At 39.8% G+C, this 22,713-nt stretch overlaps 2 protein-coding genes across 5 annotated transcripts in view; one reads left to right on the top strand and one right to left on the bottom strand.

Moving 5' to 3' along the window:
- egfem1 (EGF-like and EMI domain containing 1) overlaps window positions 1-22,713 on the top strand; it is a 61,718-nt gene that overhangs the window by 17,496 nt on the left and 21,509 nt on the right. For all 4 annotated transcript variants that reach the window (XM_067594458.1, XM_067594454.1, XM_067594455.1 and 1 more), the window contains exons 5-18: window positions 4,554-4,676; window positions 8,754-8,876; window positions 10,120-10,245; window positions 10,680-10,802; window positions 11,608-11,730; window positions 13,114-13,251; window positions 13,394-13,516; window positions 14,006-14,128; window positions 14,304-14,543; window positions 14,677-14,805; window positions 17,222-17,350; window positions 17,558-17,686; window positions 21,962-22,096; window positions 22,531-22,665. In XM_067594458.1, the coding sequence (XP_067450559.1) occupies window positions 4,554-4,676; window positions 8,754-8,876; window positions 10,120-10,245; window positions 10,680-10,802; window positions 11,608-11,730; window positions 13,114-13,251; window positions 13,394-13,516; window positions 14,006-14,128; window positions 14,304-14,543; window positions 14,677-14,805; window positions 17,222-17,350; window positions 17,558-17,686; window positions 21,962-22,096; window positions 22,531-22,665 (1,899 nt within the window). The remainder of the gene's footprint in view (window positions 1-4,553; window positions 4,677-8,753; window positions 8,877-10,119; window positions 10,246-10,679; window positions 10,803-11,607; window positions 11,731-13,113; window positions 13,252-13,393; window positions 13,517-14,005; window positions 14,129-14,303; window positions 14,544-14,676; window positions 14,806-17,221; window positions 17,351-17,557; window positions 17,687-21,961; window positions 22,097-22,530; window positions 22,666-22,713) is intronic.
- LOC137185919 (EH domain-containing protein 2-like) lies at window positions 17,778-20,960 on the bottom strand. Its single transcript, XM_067594459.1, has 6 exons — window positions 20,579-20,960; window positions 20,265-20,441; window positions 19,919-20,016; window positions 19,121-19,533; window positions 18,869-19,033; window positions 17,778-18,758 (listed from the first exon to the last, which is right to left on the bottom strand). Exons 1-6 carry the CDS (start codon window positions 20,797-20,799, stop codon window positions 18,201-18,203), a joined length of 1,632 nt encoding a protein of 543 aa, XP_067450560.1. The 5' UTR covers window positions 20,800-20,960; the 3' UTR covers window positions 17,778-18,200.

Raw genomic sequence — 22,713 nt, 5'->3', positions numbered from 1 at the left:
AAGTAAAGACTTTAAACCCACATGACCTGGTCAAAGTTTGATTGAAATGTGTACTGTCAGGTGTATAGAGACAATAAGTAACTGCAGCTGGACACAGAAAAATAGGGTATTTGAATGGAGAGTGTGAGCGAACCGCTAGGTGCTTGGGCCCTAATAAAGGAAAAACTGCAGTACAGAGCTACAGATTTTAGTTTTGTTTTATTTTTCTGCAGCACTTTATCACTAAAATGTCACTCTCAGTCAATGAGCTCCATTCAACCCCCACACCCACCCATCCCCCCACCTCCTATTCTCTCTCTCTCTCTCTCTCCCTCTCAGTTGGAGAGGAGAATGTCACACTTCTTGTGAAATATCCTCATAAATCCCATGACTTTGGCCAAATCCTACATTAAAAATCACATTTTTTCAATTTTTTCGCGAATCCATTGATACAGGTTTCAAAGTGGTCAGACTTATAGTTTAGACATCAGAACCATTTGTTTGACACACACAAGTCCATGCCTGGAGATTGCCTCCCCATTGGTTTACATTGTAAGGTGCAATGTGGCACTCCAGCTTTCGGGGCTTACAAAATCTAAACCGTTCGAGTTATTACAAAGTTTTTAATAATTTTTGTTCAGCACAGTGTCATAAGTCATGTATTCAAGTTTGAATCCAATACCATTAACGCCCTAGGAGGAGATAGCGTTTATTCAAGGTCCAAAATTGGCACAAAGTCATACTTTGATGGGTGAATTGTGGACTTCCTGTTGGATTTAGGTCAGGGGTGTCAGTGTATGATTTGTAGGTCTTGATGAGACGAATAATTGAGTTTTGGTTTGATCTCTCTACGACATTCCTGTGGGCCGTGGCGGCCATATTAGTGACATAGGTGGCGCTATAAAGCACATTTTGGCACTTTGGGGGATAATTTTTACATTTTATCAAATATTTCACCAGACCTGATGTGCATGCCAAATTTGGTGAGTTTTTGAGCATGTTTAGGGGGTCAAATTTAGGGTTGAAGTGGCAGATTAATAAAGAAAGAAGAAAGAAAGAAAGAAAGAAAGAAAGAAAGAAAGAAAGAAAGAAACAGAACAGATACAAGAGGGTCTTCACCCCTTTGGGGCTCAGGCCCTAATAAAGGTTATCTTTAGGATTGATAATAACTTCTGGCAGTGTAGTTTGGTCAGAAATAAACAGCTGCGAAGACATGAAAGGCATCACTTGACATGTATCTGAGAACCGCGTATGACTTGCTGCAGAGTAAACATCATGTGAATCTGAATTTTGAAATGTCTTTACAGGGACAAGAAATGTTGCTTTAAATGTAGTTCCTCTCTCTGCTTGGCAACTTGATGATGGCCAATGTCCTAGAGCTCATTAGGGCTCTCAGGAGCTGCGGGTTCAAAGCGGGCATGTGTGCAGGACCCTGAGGTTAAGGGACGTATCACCTCCCTATGAGTTAATGAAAAGTGCAGAGCAAGGTTGTGTCTCTGTGTGACTGTGTGTGTGTATATGCATTTTTTAGGTTTAGACAGGTTTCTTAGATCCCCCCTTGTGAAGGGGAGCATGCTGAGACTATATGAGTTAAGACTTGTGAAGGCCAAGGCAGGGTAATCAGGAGTTGAAAAGCTGCAGTGAGCATTGTCACCATCCCATTAATGGCCTCCAATACCCATCCACTATATCTTTGCTGAGATTAATGTTAGACAAAAAAGCACAAGAAGTCGATTATTCCTTACGTTTCTAAATAAGAACAATGGAAAAACTTTCACAAAGACAGGAACCAGGAGAACAGCTAAGTCTTAAAATTTAAACAAATTTGCACCGTCTATTGCCTTCTATAGAAATTCCTGAAACAAAGTCTATCTCTAGATGACCCTGATAACCCTGCCTGCCCTTAGAAACCAAGCATGGGTGTGGCCTGATAAAGAAATATGGCGACCCATCCTTAGTTTCTGAGGTCCTGCAGAATTCTTCAACTTGAATTTAAGGCCAAGTTACCAAAAATGACACATACTCATTTAACTATATGACAAACATTTTTTGCAGTGGTCATAGTTTCCTTGCTTTTCTCTTCTGGCAAAGTTTCTGATGCATTACCTGCTGCAGAATCAGGAAACAAAGTATATTTGTCATCACTACTGTAGAGGAGAAACATTTGCTCTGTGAGCTTCATTTCAGCTGCTCTTATGGTTTATTTCACCTACTGTGAAGAAAATGTATTCATATGTCCTCCTCTACCACTAGATATGTGAGAAATACATGTGTTTGTAATAAATTTAGCACCACTGGTCAAAACTACTGTGCATTGCATCCCATCAATTAAACTGATCCAAATAGAGTACCGATAATGCATCTCTCATGGTCAGCTGGAGACAATCTTCCCCTAATGCACTGCTGTGGTTTTGTGCCATTTTCAGGCAATAGCTCTGTCCTTATCTCTCTCACATACTCTTTTTATCAGTTTACTTTTTGCATATGTTTACTCATGTGGACATAGGAGACAGAGGCATTATTACACATTTTATCTGAGCAACAAGGGCTGTTTTTCATGTCCTCTTGTCTGTTTACAATACTGGTCAAGTTGCTCCATGGTTGCTCCACTTTCTTGGGGAAACAGATGAAATACAGTGTAGAGAGGACTGAAAAGTCCCCGAATAGTCCAGCAGGAGAATACTGACAATGCCCTGAGACTGCTCTCATTTAACTTGTTAAGACAGAAATTGTTTTCAGGTTTTTTACCAGAGGGGCCTTGGAGCACATCTACTGTATGTTGACTTTTGCTTATTGGCAATGTATTTAACTGTATGTGTTTTAGATTAACCTTTGCATAAATACCTAAACACCAGGGGATTCAGAGGATGGGACATTATGCTACTACTATTGTGCCCACAAAACCCAAACAAAATGTTTTTTTTAAAAAAAAAAAAAAACTTAATTAGAGGCTAGGTAATGATAAGATGCACGTCCTTGTTTATTAGAGAAGAGCCAGGGGCACTTGTGGGTGACTTTCACAAACTATCAGTACTCTGACACACCATGAATATATAGGCAGGCCATGATTTGTCATGTGCTCTCAATCTATACAAACAAGCTGTAAAGAATGCTGCTCTGTCTGTCTACTGTCTCTCTTTCCAAATTGCTTCTGCACGTTGAGCCCCTGAAATGTCCTGTTATTCAAAGATTAGCAAACTATTGCTTGATGCACAGCTAAGGGGTCCCATTAAATCTTTTAACAGATGAGAACAAAGTCCTGAATAACTTTTCCTTTCCCTTCTGTTACCTTAGTCTTCTTTGACAGGGGGTGTCCATGCAAGTGCAATGCATTTCTCTGTCACCATCTCCTTTTTCAGAACCAAATGTACAACAGTGTATCATCTGTGAAATGTTTGGCCACGTTGCTGCCACGTAGACTGGAACCACAGCAGCAAAAGCAGCAGTTTAGTAAGGATACAGTTTATACAAGGATCTTTGGGGAGTAAATGGAACACTGGGTCTAGGAATGTTTAGCATTTAGCCTTGCCTTTCACACAAGAGAATAACCATTTTTATTGGAAGTGATTTCTAGAGAAATGACTCATTCATCCTCCTCTGACAGACAATAGAGATTCATCTGACTTAATTTCAATACACTTACCATTTCCACATTTAAGAGATGTTTGAAACAATATCAGGAGTACAAGCTTAAATACCTTTCCAAATTTTGCAGACACCAACAGTGACAATAAGCAAACATTTTAGTTCTTGTCTGCTGTAAGTCTTTAGCAAGACATCAATCTGATATGAAAATAATGCTTGTAGACATATTTTTGTGGTGATGCACACTTGATTGGAATCATTATACAACCTCAGAACAAGGAGCCTGAGGATTGTTTGCTGAGCACAAGGGCTAAAGCAACCTGGAAACCATTTCACCCTCAGAGACTTTAGAAAGGGAAACCCATGAAAACAGTTCTTACACAAAACCAAGTGAGTAAACAAAAGACTTACTTGGAAAAAGCTGATTAGATTTAGATGAAAGCTAATGATGTTTTTAAGTGCTGGCAACTGTTTCATAAAGTGACGAGGTAGCAAAAGTCAAAAGATTTGAAAACGTGGTTGTTTTTTGGTCTAGATACAAAGAATTCTGAATCACAGTCTTGATTGCTGAACCACAGCATATTGGAAGATACAAGTTACAGTTTCTTCTGGTCCTTTTACTTGCCTCCAGGAGTTCTCTGGTCCTTAAAGGTTGGCAACAGAGTCAGTAACGACAGTTTGGTTTTTAACTATGGGAGTCCAATGACATCAAAGCATTTCTGTCATAGAGATTGCCTCGAGAGGCAGCTGGGTCATGGCCTACAAAGTGATGAGGGAAAATAAACTCAGTAAAGGTTTTTGAGATTTCCTCTCAACTTAAAGGGGAAATAACTAAACAACACAGGAAGGAACCCTGCAAAGAGCGAAAAAGGTTAAAGCTGAAAGGAGGCCAGAAACCTTTCTGTCCTCCTTACAATTGATGTGGTTGCAGTGTTTTGTGGACTGTGCATTATGTCAGTAAAACTGGCCAGTTAATCCTTTCCTTTCAGATGTTAACGAATGTGAAGTGGATGAAGGCGGCTGTGAGGGGTACTGTTGCAACACCATTGGCAGCTACTACTGCAAGTGTCCTGAGGGCAGTAAACTGGGGCCAGATGGCAAGGCATGTCACGGTAAGATCTGGATATAGCTGATATGCACAAACACAGAAACAGATTGTAGGAGGCTCTCTGCTCAGCTGGGGCTCCCTGTACTGTTTTATGAATGGGAAAATTCTTTAATCCCAGAAAGAAAATGATTTTACTTGTTGTTAAAAATGCCTTTTATGTTCTTTTAAACAAACTAAAAATATCACACATAATGCATATTATAACATGCCTTAAATGGACAAAGCAGTAAAACAGTGGAAGGGTGGCAAGTGGAGGACTAAACTAACACAAACTCTTTGAACTAGGTTTGATTAATTTTACTCTCTCTGAGTGTTAACTGTAGTCTGAACTGTGTATTTAGAGTAATCTTATGTTTCCATTAGAAGGAGCAGAAAACATGCGCTGAAAGAAAAAAAAGCTGTCTTCAATTCTGCAGTCCAGCTGTCACACAGGGTGGTCAACACAACATCAATGTTAAATTTGGGAGACAATTTAAACATTTCAATTCTTTTTCTTTTTTTTTATTTTGTGAAAATAGCAATTAGCTATAGACACAGGTTCCCATATTCAGTAAGAAAACACCACTGCTGTGAAATTTGGACAACTTCTCTACAAAAATACCGATAAGTAGACAAGTCAGCTTTAAAAAAAAAAGTTTTATTATGAAACCCATTAGCCAGTATTTTTATCAGTAAAAAAATAAACACAACCCTCTTTACCTCAAACATCCTCTTCCCTACAGTGGTAGCCCGCTTTCCTGCCTCAATTTCATTGTAGTTGTAAGACAGTTAAAGTTAAAGGCATCCTGTGGAGCTTCCATTATAAACACTTGCTTGATGCTTTTCTCTTCTTCTCTTTTGCTTTTATTTGTACATGCTACTTTTTGTGTTACATTACTGCCAACCAATAGTCAATGTGCATAATTGGACTCTATCCTTGGTAGAAATGTGTATCACATCACCCCTGTTCTTGTGCTGTACATGTGCATCTTCATGTGCATTGGGGGAGCATGAGATACAAACCACTAGTGTAGGTACCTTTAATGCATGTGTTTTGCTTGTCTGTGTCTGAATACACTAAATAGAAATTTCCAGATATATGAATTAGAAAAGAAAGAATAATTTTACCAACGTCCAACATTTTTATACCACACTATGCAAAATAGTTATTTAAAGAGATGATTTCCATCCATATTCCAGATGCATGAAATGTATGTGTGCCTGAACATTAGGTCAAAATCACCCATTATGATGAATGCAATGACCCTTAGGATTTTGCAGAAATATTTGTAGGTCATTGAATTGGAATTCTCTAGCTTAGGTTGACCTACTGAAGGTTAACTGTCTAGACTCCAGGCTTTAAAGGGCTGAGCCAACCACACAGTCAGCACATGGTTTCTAATAACTTCTCTTGTTAGACAGCATACTTTCTCAGTTTGGCTGTCTCATCTGACAAAAATATACCCAAGTGAGTGTTGGGCACTGAAGCCCATTTGTTCCTCAGAGCTACAGGTGTGAACAAGTGCCCCTGACCTTTAACCTTTAAGACAGGATATTGTCACTTAGTAATAATTGAAAGTCTGAGAGCTAACCCACTGGAGAGGACAAACGGAAGAAGCCTCAGCAGCTGTGAAATTGTTCTTTTAAAGGTTTTTGTGTGAATTGTATGTGTGGTCGTATTTATGGGGAAGTACGGTGAGTTTGAAGTCCACAAGAAAGAAAGAAAAATAGTGGGTTTTTGTTTGGGACTTTCAAAGCTGGTATCTCCCTCTGGAAACTGAGAGATAAGTGAAACTACTTCCTTTGACCACTTGGAGCTTTGAATCACCCTTCTGCACTTCTGTTACTCATCTGAACATGTAGTAAAATTTAAAGGAATCTGTCGTTAAAGTAAAAACATATGCTATGATAAACCCTATAAGATAAGGTGATGCGGATACATTTTTGTTTTCACACCTGAGTGCCTCAGATCCTTTTGTTTTTTGTAAATTCACTCGCTGTGGTTCTAAAGACCAGCTGTTGATTTCCTTCTTCTGTGCCACTAAAGTACGGCTCCCAAATGTTTGGTCTGCAACTTTGTCTAGTTGTAGATGCTAGCTCAGCAGCTCAGCTTAGAGCCAGACGATGTCACACGATACCATTCAGACCTCATGCTTCTCGACCTCCGACACCACTCCCGCCACTGCTGCCACACACACACCACCTCACTCACTGGTGAAAAGCAGCCATTGTGTGTCTCCCATTGAAATCCTCTCACATGAGGAGACCAATAAGTATATTAACCTTGACAAACCTCCCTCGGCGTCTGTTGTTTAATGGCTGCTAATGTGTTAAAGTAAAAAAGAGCCCAGAATAATGGGCCGGTAATGATTATGTGATTTTTTTTGTGTAGGCATTACTTGTTTTAGCACTCAGGCAAATTCCTAAATAAACTGAGCAAACAGGTAATAATTCCTTTAACCTGATCACACTAATATGCAGGGTATGAAAAGGATTCTTTTGCTTGCAAAAGGCCTCCACTTTGACACCCCTCCTCCTCTTAGCTCCTATTATTGGACTCAAGCTAATTAAAATAGTCTTGAGATTGTTTTGGGGAAGGCTTTTCCCACGGGTCCGGAGAGGTGAAAATGCTGAGAAAGGGTGTAGAGACACACATGCACAAGGAAACATGCATGCAAACTATTTTAAAATTATTTCTTATATTTGCAGTACTTGGGAAGTGCTTTGACCTGTAAGGAACCTAAATGATGGTAGCGTTGCATGCTCAAATAAGCTGAACCACATGTTCCTAGTGTTTTACACACCCACTCACCACTCAAAAAAAAGAAAAAGAAAACATTTGCAACACTGTTTTGCCCTCCCTGCACACATCTCCTCTGTCATCACTGTTGCAACTGAAAAAGCCCCTGAAAGTTAGAGATGACAACCAGGAGGAGGATGGGAGGATGTGTGATGTGTTGTCCAGATGTGTAGTAAAGCCACATTGTCCTTGAATGGAGTGTTCAGGTATGTTGTCTACTGAGCTCGTCTGTCTCTGTGGAGCATGAGTTTCAGTCTGACACACATGCAGCCATATGGACCCTCTGCTGAGGAAGTCTCTCCTGTACAGGAAACACATTGATTGCATGCATACTACTGCACAAACAACATGATAAGCCATTCATCATTCATCCCAAAGACCCAATGCATGCATATTCTTTCCTAGAGGAGTTAGAACACAAAGTCAATATGTTGTTTCAATGCTCGAGCAGGTAGTCATTCACTGTCTTTGCACATTAGCAGGGACAGACAGGTCTTTGTATTTTCCTTAGTGGCAGTGGGACTTATTATATACATGACAGCTGAACTGTGAACTCAATACTCAAAACAAAATTTCTGCAAAAAGGTGAATATGGAAATTTTTTTTGATCAAATTACACAACTACAACTCTTTAAATCGTTAATACTAAAAATGTGTTTCTCATTTTCCTTTATTTGGCTCACTGCAGATGGAATGCTTAATTAGACCACCCCAAAGGTTTTTTTTTAATACTTTTTGCTGGCATTTTATGCCTTTATTATAGGGACAGTGTAGATATGACAGGTAATGAAGGGGGAGAGTGATGGGGGGCGACATACAACAAAGATCCGCTGCAGGATTTGAGCCATGGATGTTGCGGTTATGTGGCATGTGTCTAAACCAGTAGGCTACTGGAGCACGCCAAGACCACCTCAAAGTTGAATGTGAGACTTTATTAAGGATGTAATAAATGTCTTGTTTCTAAAATGCTGCTCAATTTAGGCTTCCTTTCAGCTTCTCATTAAAGTATTATTTTCCCACAAGCTCCAGTGACAGTTTTAACACAAAAGATGACTTAAGCAGAGAGACAATTTATGAGCTTTCGAACTGTGCCGTGTTCATGACTAGCAAGCTTGTAAATTAGGTCTACAACACAGTCACACAGGCATTCTCAACATTCCTAAAGAGTCTATGTTTTAATGTCTGCTGTATTGGTTCTAATTGTGAACTCTTGTGTTTTATGGAAAGATCTTGTACTGTGAATGAGTAGTTTTCTTAATGAACATTTGTCTGTATGTGTAAATATGTATAACATGTGTTCAGATGTAAATGAGTGTGCAGTGCTCAATGGAGGATGCCAGCAAACATGTGTCAACACACCGGGCTCTTATCACTGTGAGTGCAGCGAAGGCTTCCGCATGCACACTGATGGTCGGACATGCATTGGTAAGCACTAAACAGACATATTTATTTCTATTTATATTATCACACAGAACAATGCAATTTAAAAAAATATAATATAATATAATATAATATAATATAATATAATATAATATAATATAATATAATATAATATAATATAATATAATATAATATAATAAATATTTAAGGCTTTATTGTGTATGATTTACAATCTATTCACTAACATCCAAAAGAGCATCTGGGTTTTTTATTCTGACAGCTGAAAGTGTCATCATGCTAGTAAACGTCTAAAAATGCATGAAATCATCACCACCACCACATCCACCATTTTTAAAAAATCTGACTTTTTCAAAGCTTTATGTTTCTTCATGCTACAAACATGACAGAATGTTGATCTAATATGACAACCAACACACATTTGAGATTTTCTCACGTACCCCATTGTGTGAAAATTAGAGTGACCATGTGGTTCCTGTTGGTCCTCATTAGACTTGATTCACACCTTGACTTGTTTCTGGCTTATTTCCAGATCAGTCAAGTGTGAAAGAGAGAATATCCCCATATCTGTATTTGAATGAATGTGATAACTCTTAAAAGAATAGAGGTGTTGAGCTTAAGTGTTTAATTCCAGTGTGTAGTTGGGAATTGTAATGTGATTTAAAAGGGGAGGTGGTAAAGTACTTTTAGCCCCATAAAAATTGTAGGTAATGAGAGAATTTGTTACTTGCTGAGCTCCTTCACTTCTTTTTGGTCTTATTTCTCTCTCTTTATACTCATACATTTGCCAACTTTAGCTTTGTGGTGGAGGACAAGGATAGAAGCAGCGGGATAGCTAATTGTGTCTGTTGAAGTCATCAGTGTTAAAAGCCAGCTGTTCTCTCAGTTTTACAGCACTTCTGTGTCATCATGTCTGTGTTTAGAGCACCCAGAAGGCACACGGCTGATATTCATATTTGGCACATCATTAAATCACAGGAGTAATGGGATGGAAAGATCATTATAAAGTAACCAGGGGTACCCATTGGACCTGGCTTGAATATCATTTTCCAGTTTCCAGCCTTTACCCAAGTGTTTTCCATAATTACACGGCTGCAGAGTTCGAGGTGTGAAAGCCACTTTAGATTGCCAACAGACTCAATTATATCTGTCGTCTTTTGTGAGTTCAGGTTTTAAATGTCCTATAACTGGTCAGAGTTTTACAATTGATCCTGTAATTTGATACCTGAGTTTATTTACCATGTATGTTTGTGTCTCTTTTGCTTTCAAGCTGTGAATTCTTGCTCTGTATTGAATGGTGGATGCGAGCATAAGTGTGTGGACATGGGGAACAATCACTATAAGTGTGAGTGTCGAAAGAACTACCAGCTAAAGAGAGATGGGAGGCACTGTGAATGTAAGTTATTTCCCATCAGATGTTTTCAACATGCAGGAATATGTCATACATCACAGTTAAGCATACTGAGTTACAGCAGAGTTACAGCAAAAGTTTTGTGGCTCCTGGTAGAGTGTAAGGTAGGAAGATGTAGAAAATGGATTTGAGAGGCAGATATGTCACTGTCACAGTCACTGTACAGTAAAGAGCAGGGATTCTGATTTCTCCTCCTGGATTTTAACATATATTTGTTAAGTATGTTTTACTTTTCAGATATCATATCCATAAAACAGAAGAAGCCGCACATGCAGGAGTCGCATTTAGAAGTTTAGGAATGAGAATTAAAACAGCCCTTATGAACTAACTAGAAAGGTCATGGAATCACTTGCTGGGCTAACTTGACTTTGTTTTTGTATATGTGTGTTCGTCACTCTCTGTGTGTTTGTTTGTGTCAGTGAGGGACCCCTGTGAGGAGAGGAATGGAGACTGCGCCCAGCTCTGTCTTTCAGAAGGTGGCCGGGTTCAGTGCAGCTGCCGACCTGGTTTTACATTGGCTGGAGATGGCAAGAACTGTGAAGGTGAGAAATCAGATATAAGAACACAAAATGTTGAAGAGCAGATAAGAATGTGCTACAGTTTAAGAGAGTAACATTTATGATTATTCCACAAGTTACAGCCACACTAAACCTCCCCCTGAAAGCAAATCTGCTCCACTACAGACCTGTATTGATTTGAGAAGCTGCTGTTGGAAACTATTATCACAACCCATCTCACTAACATTTAGTGTTCCTCCTATGGCAGAGAGAAGAGGTCAGAGTAATCTGAGCTATCTGAAGTATTTGCTATGTTGTTCTGAAATTCTCTCTACATATCCAGTTTTTTTGGGAGCATTCTTTTGTAATGCCTTATAATGCTTATTATCCTATAGTGTCAGAAACCAAGCTCTAAACAAAAGCATTATTCATTACAGGCTTGTTTTGATCTCAGCCCCTTACTAGGTTAGTTAATATATGAAATGGAACGACTGTGTCAGTGTGTAAGTGTGAAAATGTGTGTAAATGTGTGTTTGATAATCGCCCATGCCTTTGTGGTTGTGAGAGTCAACTGCAACTTGGCCAAGAGGGTCAGGTTACATAATTCAGGTCAAAGATTTCAGGACAAGAAGACATATTTCAATTTCATAAACTCTGAAATACTCTAGACCTTGACTTCAATCTGAGCTAGAGATATATTCTTGTGTCTTGCAACATCCTAAAACAGAAAAATTATTGATATGAATTGCTGATGACTTTCTTATGCTCATGGGATCTTATTTTTTTCAGTCTCTTTGTGTGTCTATATTTATATGCGTTATCTGTGTGTGTTATTATTTGTCTCCTTTAGACATTGATGAGTGCAGTTCAGGTCAGGCCAAGTGTTCCCATGGCTGTGTCAACATGCTGGGCTCCTTTAGCTGTGTGTGTCTTCCTGGTTTTGAACTTGGTGCTGATGGCAAACAGTGCTACCGTAAGTAAAGACAAGAGTTCACTCTATTACAGTCAGGATTACAGCAGAAATTAAATTGATCCCTTCCACAATTTCAACTTATTGTTCAACACATTTCATAGTGCAGACGACCAAATACCCTCACAACAACTCAATGGCAGCTTTTCTGATAGCAAAGAGTTACAATGTGGGGTTCCTCAGGGCAGTTGCTTAGGACCTCTCCTATATTCTATATTTACAAATGATGTCCCATCAGTATTACATAAAGCAAGAATGGTTATGTGTGCAGATGATTCAACTATGTACAGTGCAGCATTAACATATCAAGAGCTAACTGGTGTACTGAGCACTGAGCTCAGAACAGTGGCTGAGTGGGTAAGCAAGAACAACTTAGTGCTGAATATTTCTAAACCAAAATGTATGGTGTTTATACCTAGACATGTGCTGGTCAGTAATTCTCAACTAAGTTTACCACTTGGTGGAAAGCCAGTAGAACAGGTTTTAAAAAACTAAGCTATTTGGCATTTTGTTGGATGCTAGACTTATGTGGACTGAACACATTGATAATATAGTAACTAAAACACCTTTACCCGGAAATTTTCTAGGTATGTAACATCAAGCATTCTGAGCCAAGTGATCCAAGCTTTAGTTTTGTCACACCTTGAGTACTGTCCAGTCATTTGGTCATCTGCAGCTAAGAAAGATCTAAAAACTCAAACTCGCTCAAAACAAAGCCACTAGTTCTCCCAATACGCACAAATGTTTTCCAAATGCACAGAAATCTCTCATGGCTTCCTGTAGAGAACAGATTACAATCTAGTCTTCTGATCTTCTTCAGGAATGTCCTAAATGACAAGAAACCACAGTATTTTTTCTGACCAAGTAGTCAAACATAATTATCTGACCAGAAAGGCCAGTTTAGGATCTCACCTAGACCTAGGACAAACTAAACTAAATTGAACTAAATTAAACTAAACTAAACATAAACATTTCAAATTTGATAAGAAACATAGATAGCAAGTGTCCCTCTAACTTGCATGCATACTTGCAATGCACAAATTCTCCCCCTTGAAAACATTAAGGGGGATAAGAAAGCATTATGGAACAGCAATAAAGATACACCTGATAGAGTACATCAAAAAGTCAAGTCATATTAGGTGCAGTATAACCACAGAAGTACTCTTAAAAAACAGAAGGTAATGTCCTTTACCTCTCTAATTCCATTGTAATGTACACTATATTTGTGCTTAAGGATGTATTTTTTCCTCTCATCTGTGGCCAGTAATTACAAGAGTGGAACAAACCAAAATAGTTCTCATTATCCAGAAATGCCCCATAACGTTGTTCTTATGTTTCAGCTCTGGTTATGCATTGTAGTTGTGGTTTTGGTCCTCTCTACTCCAGGCATTGAGATGGAGATCGTCAACAGCTGTGAGAAGAACAACGGAGGTTGCTCTCATCACTGTGAGCACACCACCAACGGTCCCCTCTGCTCCTGCAACAATGGCTACCAGCTGGACCAGGACGGGAAGACCTGTGTAGGTAAGAACTTCTCTCAGTAACGTGTTCCTTCTTTGATTTCTGTCCTCTTTCACTATACTTTCACTATCATTCACCTTCTGATCTCTGTTTCTTTCTGTCAATCTGGTGAAACCAACTGTGTATCACTGTGTGCCTTCTTCAGATAGCGATGAGTGTTTCAGTGGGGAGTCCTGCTGCAGCCACTTCTGCAGAAATTACCCAGGCGGGTACGAGTGCAGCTGCAGAGCAGGCCACAGACTAAACCCAGACGGCTGTGGCTGTGATGGTAAGAGTGCTAGATTGTTAGCAGATTACCTAGTCTGGTGCTTTTTAGTGTTTTCTATGTTGTGGCACAATTGTGCAGGACACAAATTCCCAAAGCACATAATTGATTGTTCAGAAATGAAGCTTTTCAAAGCCATTTCAGAACACACAATGAAAAGCAGAACATTTTGTTCATCAAGAAGCAACCAGGGGACAGGATGCAGTCTAGAGCAGCAGTCAGATGAATAACAAGGTGAAAATCACAATCTGCATTAGAATATATGAAAGAAGCCAAATCAGTTGAGGATACTGAAGTGAAATGTATTCATCTGATTGGAGAAACATGAGGTACACCTGAGCACACTCCAGCACAACCTGCTATTGAACTCCACATACTGTACATCACCAGTAAAAATCTGTCATGTGCAACCTCCCCTTGTCTACATTTAATTATGCTGTCATTTCCCTGTCAATCTCACAGCTGTGTGTTGTTTGCGTATTATTGTTATAGACATTGATGAGTGCCTGGCAGAGACCTCAGGCTGTGAACACTACTGTGTCAACACACTGGGAACATATGAGTGTTTTTGTCGACTGGGCTTCCGCTTGGATCAGGACCAGCACTCCTGCATCTGTGAGTATTTGTCTCATAGTTATCCTTGGATCCAATAGTTATGTCTTTATTTAATGTGTTTGCACACAGAAATCCATTATCGAAAATGAGATCATTTTCAGATCTATCAAATGTCCATGAACTTGAATAATCTAAATGAACATTTTTTAACCTAATTTTGTATTGCATGTCTTAGCTCTGTATGGCAGAGATCTGGACGAAGAAGAAGAGGAGGAGGAGGAAGAAGAGGAGGAGCAGCTGGAGGTCCACAGGTTACCAGACCTACTGTTCCGCAGAGCTCCTCAGCTTCTTCACTACACATCAGCCTTGCACTCCCATTATGACAGTGATGATGATGATGGTGGTGGTGACAATGATGAAGAATTAGAGATTCAGAGAGAGCGTCGAGGAGAGCTTAGACTGGAGAGCCACATAGGTACAGTAAGAAGTGTGAGTGATGATGCATGTCTGATGCGAAATCAAATGAATATTATTTTAATGTTTTACTATTAAATATTCAGACCAAGAAGTTATGAAAAGAAAAACTTAATTTCAGTCCTTTTTTTCAGTGTGTCTAGACAACTCATTTGGGGATGATTGCAGTTTGAGCTGTGAAGACTGTTTGAATGGAGTGTGTAGTGAAAATAGAGAGCGATGTGAATGTTCACCTGGATGGACTGGAGTCATCTGCAATGAAAGTAAGTATAGTTAACGGTATATTCTACAGTTACATTTGTGCATTGTGTGTTACATCTGTTCTTTGCAACAGCTGCAGTGTGCTAAACTTCACACAACCTCATCCTCACTGATCTTGAGTTTTCCTTTAAGTAGCCTCAGGCTTTTTGCCCAGGATGTCCTGTGTCTATATAAAGGGAAACTTTTAACATTTTTAGAAACAACCTTATTTTCTCTTTTGCTGATAGCTAGGTGAGAGAATTTATACCAGTCTCACATCTGTCTGTTAAATATGAAGCCACAGCCAACAGCTGGTTAGCTTAGCTTATTATGACAACTAAAAGAAGGGGAAACAGTGAGCCTGGCTTTGTCCAAAGGTAACAAAGTCCACCTACCAGCACCTCTAAGTAACTAGCACGTTCTCATTTGTTTAATCCCTTAAAAAAAAAACGTCTCAAGTCTCAACTTGTCTTTTTGCACTTTGCTTTTGTACAGATTAAACAAATGAGATATAATGTGTTAGTTTGTGCATTTTAGAGGTGCCTGTAGGTGGATTCTGTTACCTTTGGACAAAGCCAGGCTAGCTGTTTCCAGTCTTTATGCTAAGCTCAACTAATCACCTGCTGGCTGTAGCTTCATATTTAGCATACAGACATGAGAGGAGAATGGTATTGATATTCTCATGTAACAATAAAGCAAGCAATAAAGAGAATAAGCATATTTCTCGAACTGTAGGACAATTTCTTTAAAAGTTTGGGGGCATGAATATTAAAAATAGATGACTGTCTTCAACCAAAACATGTGCATGTTTTAACGCTTGTCTGGCCTCACTTGTAAATCACTTTGGATAAAAGCGTCTGCCAAATGACAAAATGTAAATGTAATATGTAAATGTATGGGATACCAAAATATATTTATGCCATAAAAATGTCATATAAATGACAAGCCAACACACACACACAACCAGGTACCGTAGGTCTTTCCCACAGGACACATCTACCTCTAGGTCTATTTGAACCACCCATAGCAATGTGGTCTAGTTTTAAAGAGAGATGAGATAGCTCCCTGTGTGCATCGATTCAGGGCCATGTATCAAAACCTGTCGGCTCCTCTGCGTGGGCGAGTGGATTGTTTATGGGCTCCAGAACACAAGAGCACCAGGGGAATCAATCTGTCTGCTACTGGAGTGAGGCCAGAGCCCACAGCGAGTGCACAGCCTTAGGCCAAGGATGTCCACTCCTGGGTTAGAAAGCAAGGCTCCATTGTTCCCATCCAGCTCCATGATTAATGGGTGTCTTTGGTCTGAACCCAAGTCAGGCTGGTAATCATGAGAGGAAAGCCACGTGGGATAAGTCTGTTAAAAGCAATCTGTCACTTTTAGAAACAGGTTCCTGGGGTGGCGTTATTCAGATGCATACCATAAGTTGGGATGGGCAGCATTTTCAGGTGAAGAAGATGAACAATATTACTGTCTGAAACAAAGATATGGGAGTTGTTACAGTAGGTAATAACACAGTGGTCTATAAGGGAAAAAAAGAAAAATGATGGTCATAATTTTGGACCCTCTGTGGTCACTTTACTAATGCATACATTTACCCTAAAATGTTATGTACTGAACTAGCAAAATACGATATCTTGTATTACTGTATGTTGTGCTAGTCCCTTTTGTACAACCCACATCTCTGTTAGACCTTTAACCTTTAAAAACATTTCTATATCTTCATCACCCTGTTTGTGATGGATCATAATTAGTGTGGCAGCTAGGTAAGAAATTATGGTATTCACTTGGCAATATCATATTTGTAAGAAAGGTAGTTTATAGACAATTATCTTGTTTAAAATGTCACTATTCTGTCAGCAAAATCTAGGGATTCATTGATCAAATACCTGGGGCATTATTGGTGTACCAATAATATTAAATAATGGTATTTTATGAAATATTAATGTGATACAATTGGTATGTAAACAGCTCAGTGTATTTTGCAAGATTCCTCAACATGTCTGAAGAAAGAGTATCAATTCTGTCATAATGGAGCAGAATCAGTGTTTCACAATCTCACCCACTGTACTGTTCATTTACTTTGGATGATGTATCTTCTTCTTTTCTTTTCAGACTTTCAGTCAATGGATTATAACAATTCGGCACATCTTAAACAGACAGCTGGTTCATGTTGTAATTGCTAACAAGGCCAGAGAGATTAAACAAGTCAGAAGGGCACATACCATCGGGAAAGACAGGATGGAGGGTGGAAGTGTTGACTGACTTCTTAATGCTAGAGCATAACCCTCTCTGTGGCTATATTTACTTTCTCCTCTCTTAAATAAAACATCAAAGGAATTTCCCCCAGTTTGATTCATTAAGTAATACTGCAACTATTAAGATGTCAATGCTCTTTCCCCATGACCCCTTCTTTTTTCTTACTCCCTCTCCTTCTCCAGCTTGTCCACAGGGAACTTATGGGCAGGCCTGTAACAGTCTGTGCCGCTGTCAGAATGGAGGCTCGTGTGACCCTGTAACTGGAAAGTGTTTGTGCCCCCCTGGGGTACAAGGCCTGCTCTGCGAGGATGGTTTGTATACACTCACACACATACACGCCATCAGAACAACCAGGCTCTAGGTTATCTGTCAGCATGTGCTGAATGTGTTTTGGATTTTAACTGCTGTTAAAAAGCTGCTGTTAAAAATTTTGCTGTTAATACAGTGAAGCTTATTTTACAGAAGTGTGCATCCTATCCTAAAGTGTGACAGCTCTCTGGTATTATTCATGTTCACAGGTTGTCCAAGGGGCTATTTTGGAAAGCACTGCAAAAGGAAATGTAATTGTCCCAACAATGGACACTGCCATCGTCTATATGGAGCCTGCCTGTGCTCCCCAGGATTATATGGCCGCTTCTGCCACCTGCGTGAGTAAAATGTTACAGATATATACTATCTGATATTATACAATGGTTATAATAATGATGACATTGATACTATCACAAAATAAAACTTACATTACAAACATTACAAGTTTAATGCCACTAATAAAACAAATGCATTACAATTATGTGAGACATGATAAACTCTTGCAAATGCAAAAGGAACAGAAATCTAGTGGGGAAATCCACTTTATTGGTTGTAATTGCTGTTGTATTTTCTCATTACCCTGGATAATTGGCTATTGGTAATACAGATAATGTGAACATGGAAATAGCATGTGCACATTTTAGCAATGAAAACTATCAATGTTAAACCATAGGTTTTGATGCTGCTGATCAACAAAAACAGCTTCTCAGGTCCTTTAATGGACACTGTTTAACAGCACTTACATATCGTTAGTTTTTTTAACTTACAAACTGCTATAGGGTTATGTGTATTAAATGATCTACAAGTAATGTACACAGATCCTCAGCTTCCTGCTTCCCTTTGATGTCTTGTTTACTCCTCATCGGTGGCTGTACTCAGCCGTTTTGACGGGGGTACCAGGTGAGAAGGAAGCTCTCGGGGGAGCCAGTGTCCCTCTAGTTTTCCCTCAATAAGGTGGACAGCCAAAGCAAACTCCTCATTGTCCAGCATGCCGTCGCCATCTACGTCAGACAGCCTCCAGACATGAGCAAGCACAGAGTTGGGCAGAAGGGTGCTCGTCATCCACTCTTTGACTTTGGTGCCGCTCAGTTTGCCCTCATTTGGACTGAGATTGTAGAAAATCTCATCATATTTTGGCTTGTACCTCTCCACAACCCACTCATCAGAACCTCTTTCATTGCTTTCGTCATCTTTGAGTTCCTTGAAGGGATCTCTCCTGTAATGCTCAGGCCTGAATGTTCCCAGAAATTCACCGTCCAACACTCCATGAAGTGATTTCTTCCTCAGTTCTTGTTGTTGGAGTAAGGGCACCAGGTTTGCTATGTCAGTGGTCAGGAGTTTGTCCAAAGAAGCCATCAGACTTGGTTTGAGTGTCTTGAACTTTGAGAAATCTTGACCCATAAGTCGCTCCTGAAAATGTCAGGTTGAAAATGTCAAGGATTAAGAAGGCTCAAAGGCATACAGGTACATAAATTCTGAAACTACGGTATTGATGCAGCAAATAAAAAGTAGTGTGTGACCTGCATCTTGGTGCAGTCGGGGAAGTCGCCAGCTGGGACTCTGTGTTGTTGCTGGATCTTGGTGAAAATTACAGGAAGCTGGTAGATGAGATTGTGCTTCTTGCTTTCTTTGCAAAAAATGGTTGGCATCTCCTGCTTCAGATAGCTGATAATGTGTGCATGAGCCTAGGAGGGGACAAAGCACAAATGAGACACAAAATCTCTACAACTGTAGCTCAGTTAATGCAGAATGTTTCCTCTGAGATCTCTCACCCTCACTAAGCGTGCCCTCTTCACCAAATCGTTCAGTTTTCGCAGTGCAGCATTGCGCGGCAGGTTCCTTATGTCAGCCAAGAGATCCTCCTCCTCAAGCTCTATCAGCTCGTAGTGGTCACACACCTGCCTTGGCTCTGACCAGAAAGATCCGATGTAAACCCGCAAGATCTCAGGGGTTCGAAACACTTTCCCCAGTGACCACATGAGGGAGCCGTACACTCTCATGAGTTGTTGGGAATCTACCCTGTCAGCTTTGTTCAGAACTACACGCAACTTGTCCTCATAACCGCACAGAGCCCCAAAGGCCCGAGTGAGCTCATCAGAGAACTCCAGCTTATGTGCATCAAACAGCAGGATGATTCGATCCACACGCTCTGCGAACCAGCGCAGCACTGCTGGGAAGTCATAGCCTGGGGACACGAAAAACGAAAACACAGGGTTTTCATTAACACTGTATGTAATGTGGCAAGCCTCACTGCCTCAAGATTTAGAGGTACATGTAACGTATCCCAGTGGCCCAGTCACACCCATAGATTAATGCATGCATAAAACAAAGCAAAGCCTGCTCTATTACTTGCTGCTCATCTCCTCCCAACTCATTGTCAAATTACTTTCATCTGCTGTGCTTTTGACTGAAGCTTCTATTACTCCTTTCTTTAAAGGAATTTAAATCCAGCTGGCGGCAACAATGCTGTCTAGCTTTAACTGTCTAAAACTGGATATATAGAGGTAAAGACTTTAATTCCTACTGATGCAGATAAAGAAATCAGAGGGAAATTAGGTATCATATCTCACCTCGACTCAGTTTTCTCTTAGCTGCAGTCAAGATGCCCGGTGTGTCGATAATGCTGATACTCTCAAGGACTTTATTTGGCATTTGAACACACTGAAACCTGCAAAGAAAACATTTTTCAACATAAAACATTCAAAATAATCTCATAAATGTCTCTCACTGTCCTTTTTTTGAAAATAGTAGCTGATATAATTAATGGATAAGGCTGAACATGGGCAAAACATTTTCAAATAACCCAGAATAAATTAAGTAAAGAAGTGACTCCTCCAAAACAAGCCAATATTTCCCCTTTCTCTCACCCTCCCCCCTTCCTTCTCTTTCTCTTTTCTGTTTGTTGATTCTAATCACCTGTTCAGAAAGCCATTTCCAAAAGGGTCGAGGTTGCGAAAGGGCTTTTTTGGATCCACTGAAAGAGCATTCCCAGGGATGATTTCTTCCACATCTCCATACATGACGGCAGTGAAGCAGTCAGTGGTTGGCTCTGGCCCAACTCTGCTACCAAGAAAATCTTGTTCTATTAGATACCTGAGGACAAATACACATACAAACCACCACTATTATCATACTTTCCTCCAACACAGTGCAAGACATTCAACAGAATACATTCAAACACAAGACATCTGCAGTTTTTTAAATACATCAAGCATTGAAATCATGATTACCTGATAAAAGTTGTCTTTCCTGTCGAGTACTGACCCATCACCAGCACCATGGGTTTGTTGTCAAAGTCTGCATCCTCATAGCTTGGAGAGTGGAAGTGATGGAAAGAATAGTATTTCTCTATCGGCAGCAGCCTCTTGTAATAAAGATTCCTCAGCTCCTCTGTCACCATATTGACGTCCCTCAGTGTTTTAGGGTTTCTCCTAAACCTCCGGATAGACATTGCGATGAATTTTTGTGTGTTAAGCTCTTAGTGTGGAAGCGACTCACTCTTCTAAGACCAAACTGAATGATGGAAGAATGTGGACAAGGAGTATTATCAGATTCTCACAGCTGTCTGCTCCATCCTGCAGCGGGACATTTGGAGGGTGGAGAGGGTGTAACCAGAGCCTGCAGCTGCATCTAACATAAAGCCAATGGACAGGGTGGAGTGGAGTTGAGTTTTTGTTGCTGAACAGGGACAATCTTGGAACATTTCATGCAGATTGAATGTGCTGGACAGTGAGTTGAGGATGTGACTATGCTTTGATTTTAAAGGTCATAGATAACTAAATCTTATACGTCTTTTTGTTTAATGCTTTTCAGATAAAGTTTGGAGATCTACCAACTAGAGCTGTAATGAATTCAGCCTGATCTTAATTTAAATGTGTAATTATACAGTAGAAAGGATGAGTGATGCACCCTACTTTCATCTGGCATTAAATCAAGTGAAACAGGAGGCAGTAGTCACATGACTTAAACTTGCAGAAGTTTGGGATTGGGATAGCTTGGTGATTAGTATGGGCGTAGTCATGATATGAGTGAAGCTTTCAGCATTTTTTTTTCCTTGAACGAAGACCAAATGCTTACCACAGCTTTAACAAAAGAACCAAAAATGAAGAAAATATGTTTCTTTGCTTAACCTTAAAGATCCAATCCAGGCATGTTTTAAAACATATGAAAATGCTCTGCTTTGAATAGTATTTAATGCTTGATATGATTTTTCCAGCAAAAAAAGTTCAATTAACTGTCTGAAAGGAAACATATATTCACCCTTGCTGATAAACACAAAATCTATGTATATGCAAATATTTTTAGTTTCAAAAGTTTAACTGCTGTATTTAAGATGTAAGAGAAGTCCATTCTCAATGTATGTGCACTGGAGTCTTCAAGTTTCCACATCACACTTTGCTCCAAATTAGTTATGATGTCTCAAAATCATCTTGTATATACATGTCTTAATCTCAGATTCACGTTAAGAGCAGGAAAAATCTCCCCCTTCTGCAGATGAATGTAAAAAAACAGCCTTCTAGTGTAAGATCATACAAACATAAGAACATGTTGAAACCATACAAAACTGGATGTCAGCCTAACTAACTCATGCTCTTTGTCTGTTTTTAAATCAGCTTGTCCCAGGTGGACACACGGTGCGGGCTGTTCCAAGGAATGCATCTGTGTTCAAGAACATTCCACTGGCTGTGACCCCAAAACGGGGAGCTGTTTCTGTAAGCCTGCATACCACGGCCCGCAGTGTGAGAAAGGTATACGCACATCACAGGAAAACAGTTTTAAATGCATTTATTTATTCAACTACAGTACAGCTGCAACACCCAATATCCAGGAGGGAGGTTTTGTCCACACAGTCAGCTTTCTCAGGTCAACTGCCGAACTTGAACTTCTTAGCGAGAAGTTATTGACTATTTGACAGATTCAAATGTTACATGGATCCAAGTTTATTTCCTGTAGCAGTAATCGTTGCAGTAATGTCAACAGCTGGAAGGAAATTTACTTGCTGCTTGCTGTTTTCTTGCAATGTAGTTTTGATATATTGGTCTATAATGGAAAAGCAGTTTAAGATGTTGCTGTGAAACCAGCCTACAGTGATCACACAATGAAGTCAATCCAGTTGAAATGTGACAAACCCGACTGTGTTAATCTTCCCTTGTTCTGTGTGTGTTTATATGTCCCGATACAGAATGTGAGCCCGGTTTCTTTGGTGCAGGCTGCGAGCAGCCTTGCGACTGTGCAGGTGGAGGGTCATGTGACCCGAGGACTGGAATGTGTAACCATCGATGTCCTGCAGGACTTCATGGAGATAAATGTCAGCAAGGTGAGACAAACCTCATCAAATGCTGCTTTAATGGACCTTGTGCATCGA

This window comes from Thunnus thynnus, chromosome 7, assembly GCF_963924715.1.
Source record: "Thunnus thynnus chromosome 7, fThuThy2.1, whole genome shotgun sequence".
In the NCBI taxonomy this organism is placed as follows: domain Eukaryota; kingdom Metazoa; phylum Chordata; class Actinopteri; order Scombriformes; family Scombridae; genus Thunnus; species Thunnus thynnus.
This window is presented reverse-complemented; position numbering and strand designations above follow the sequence as displayed.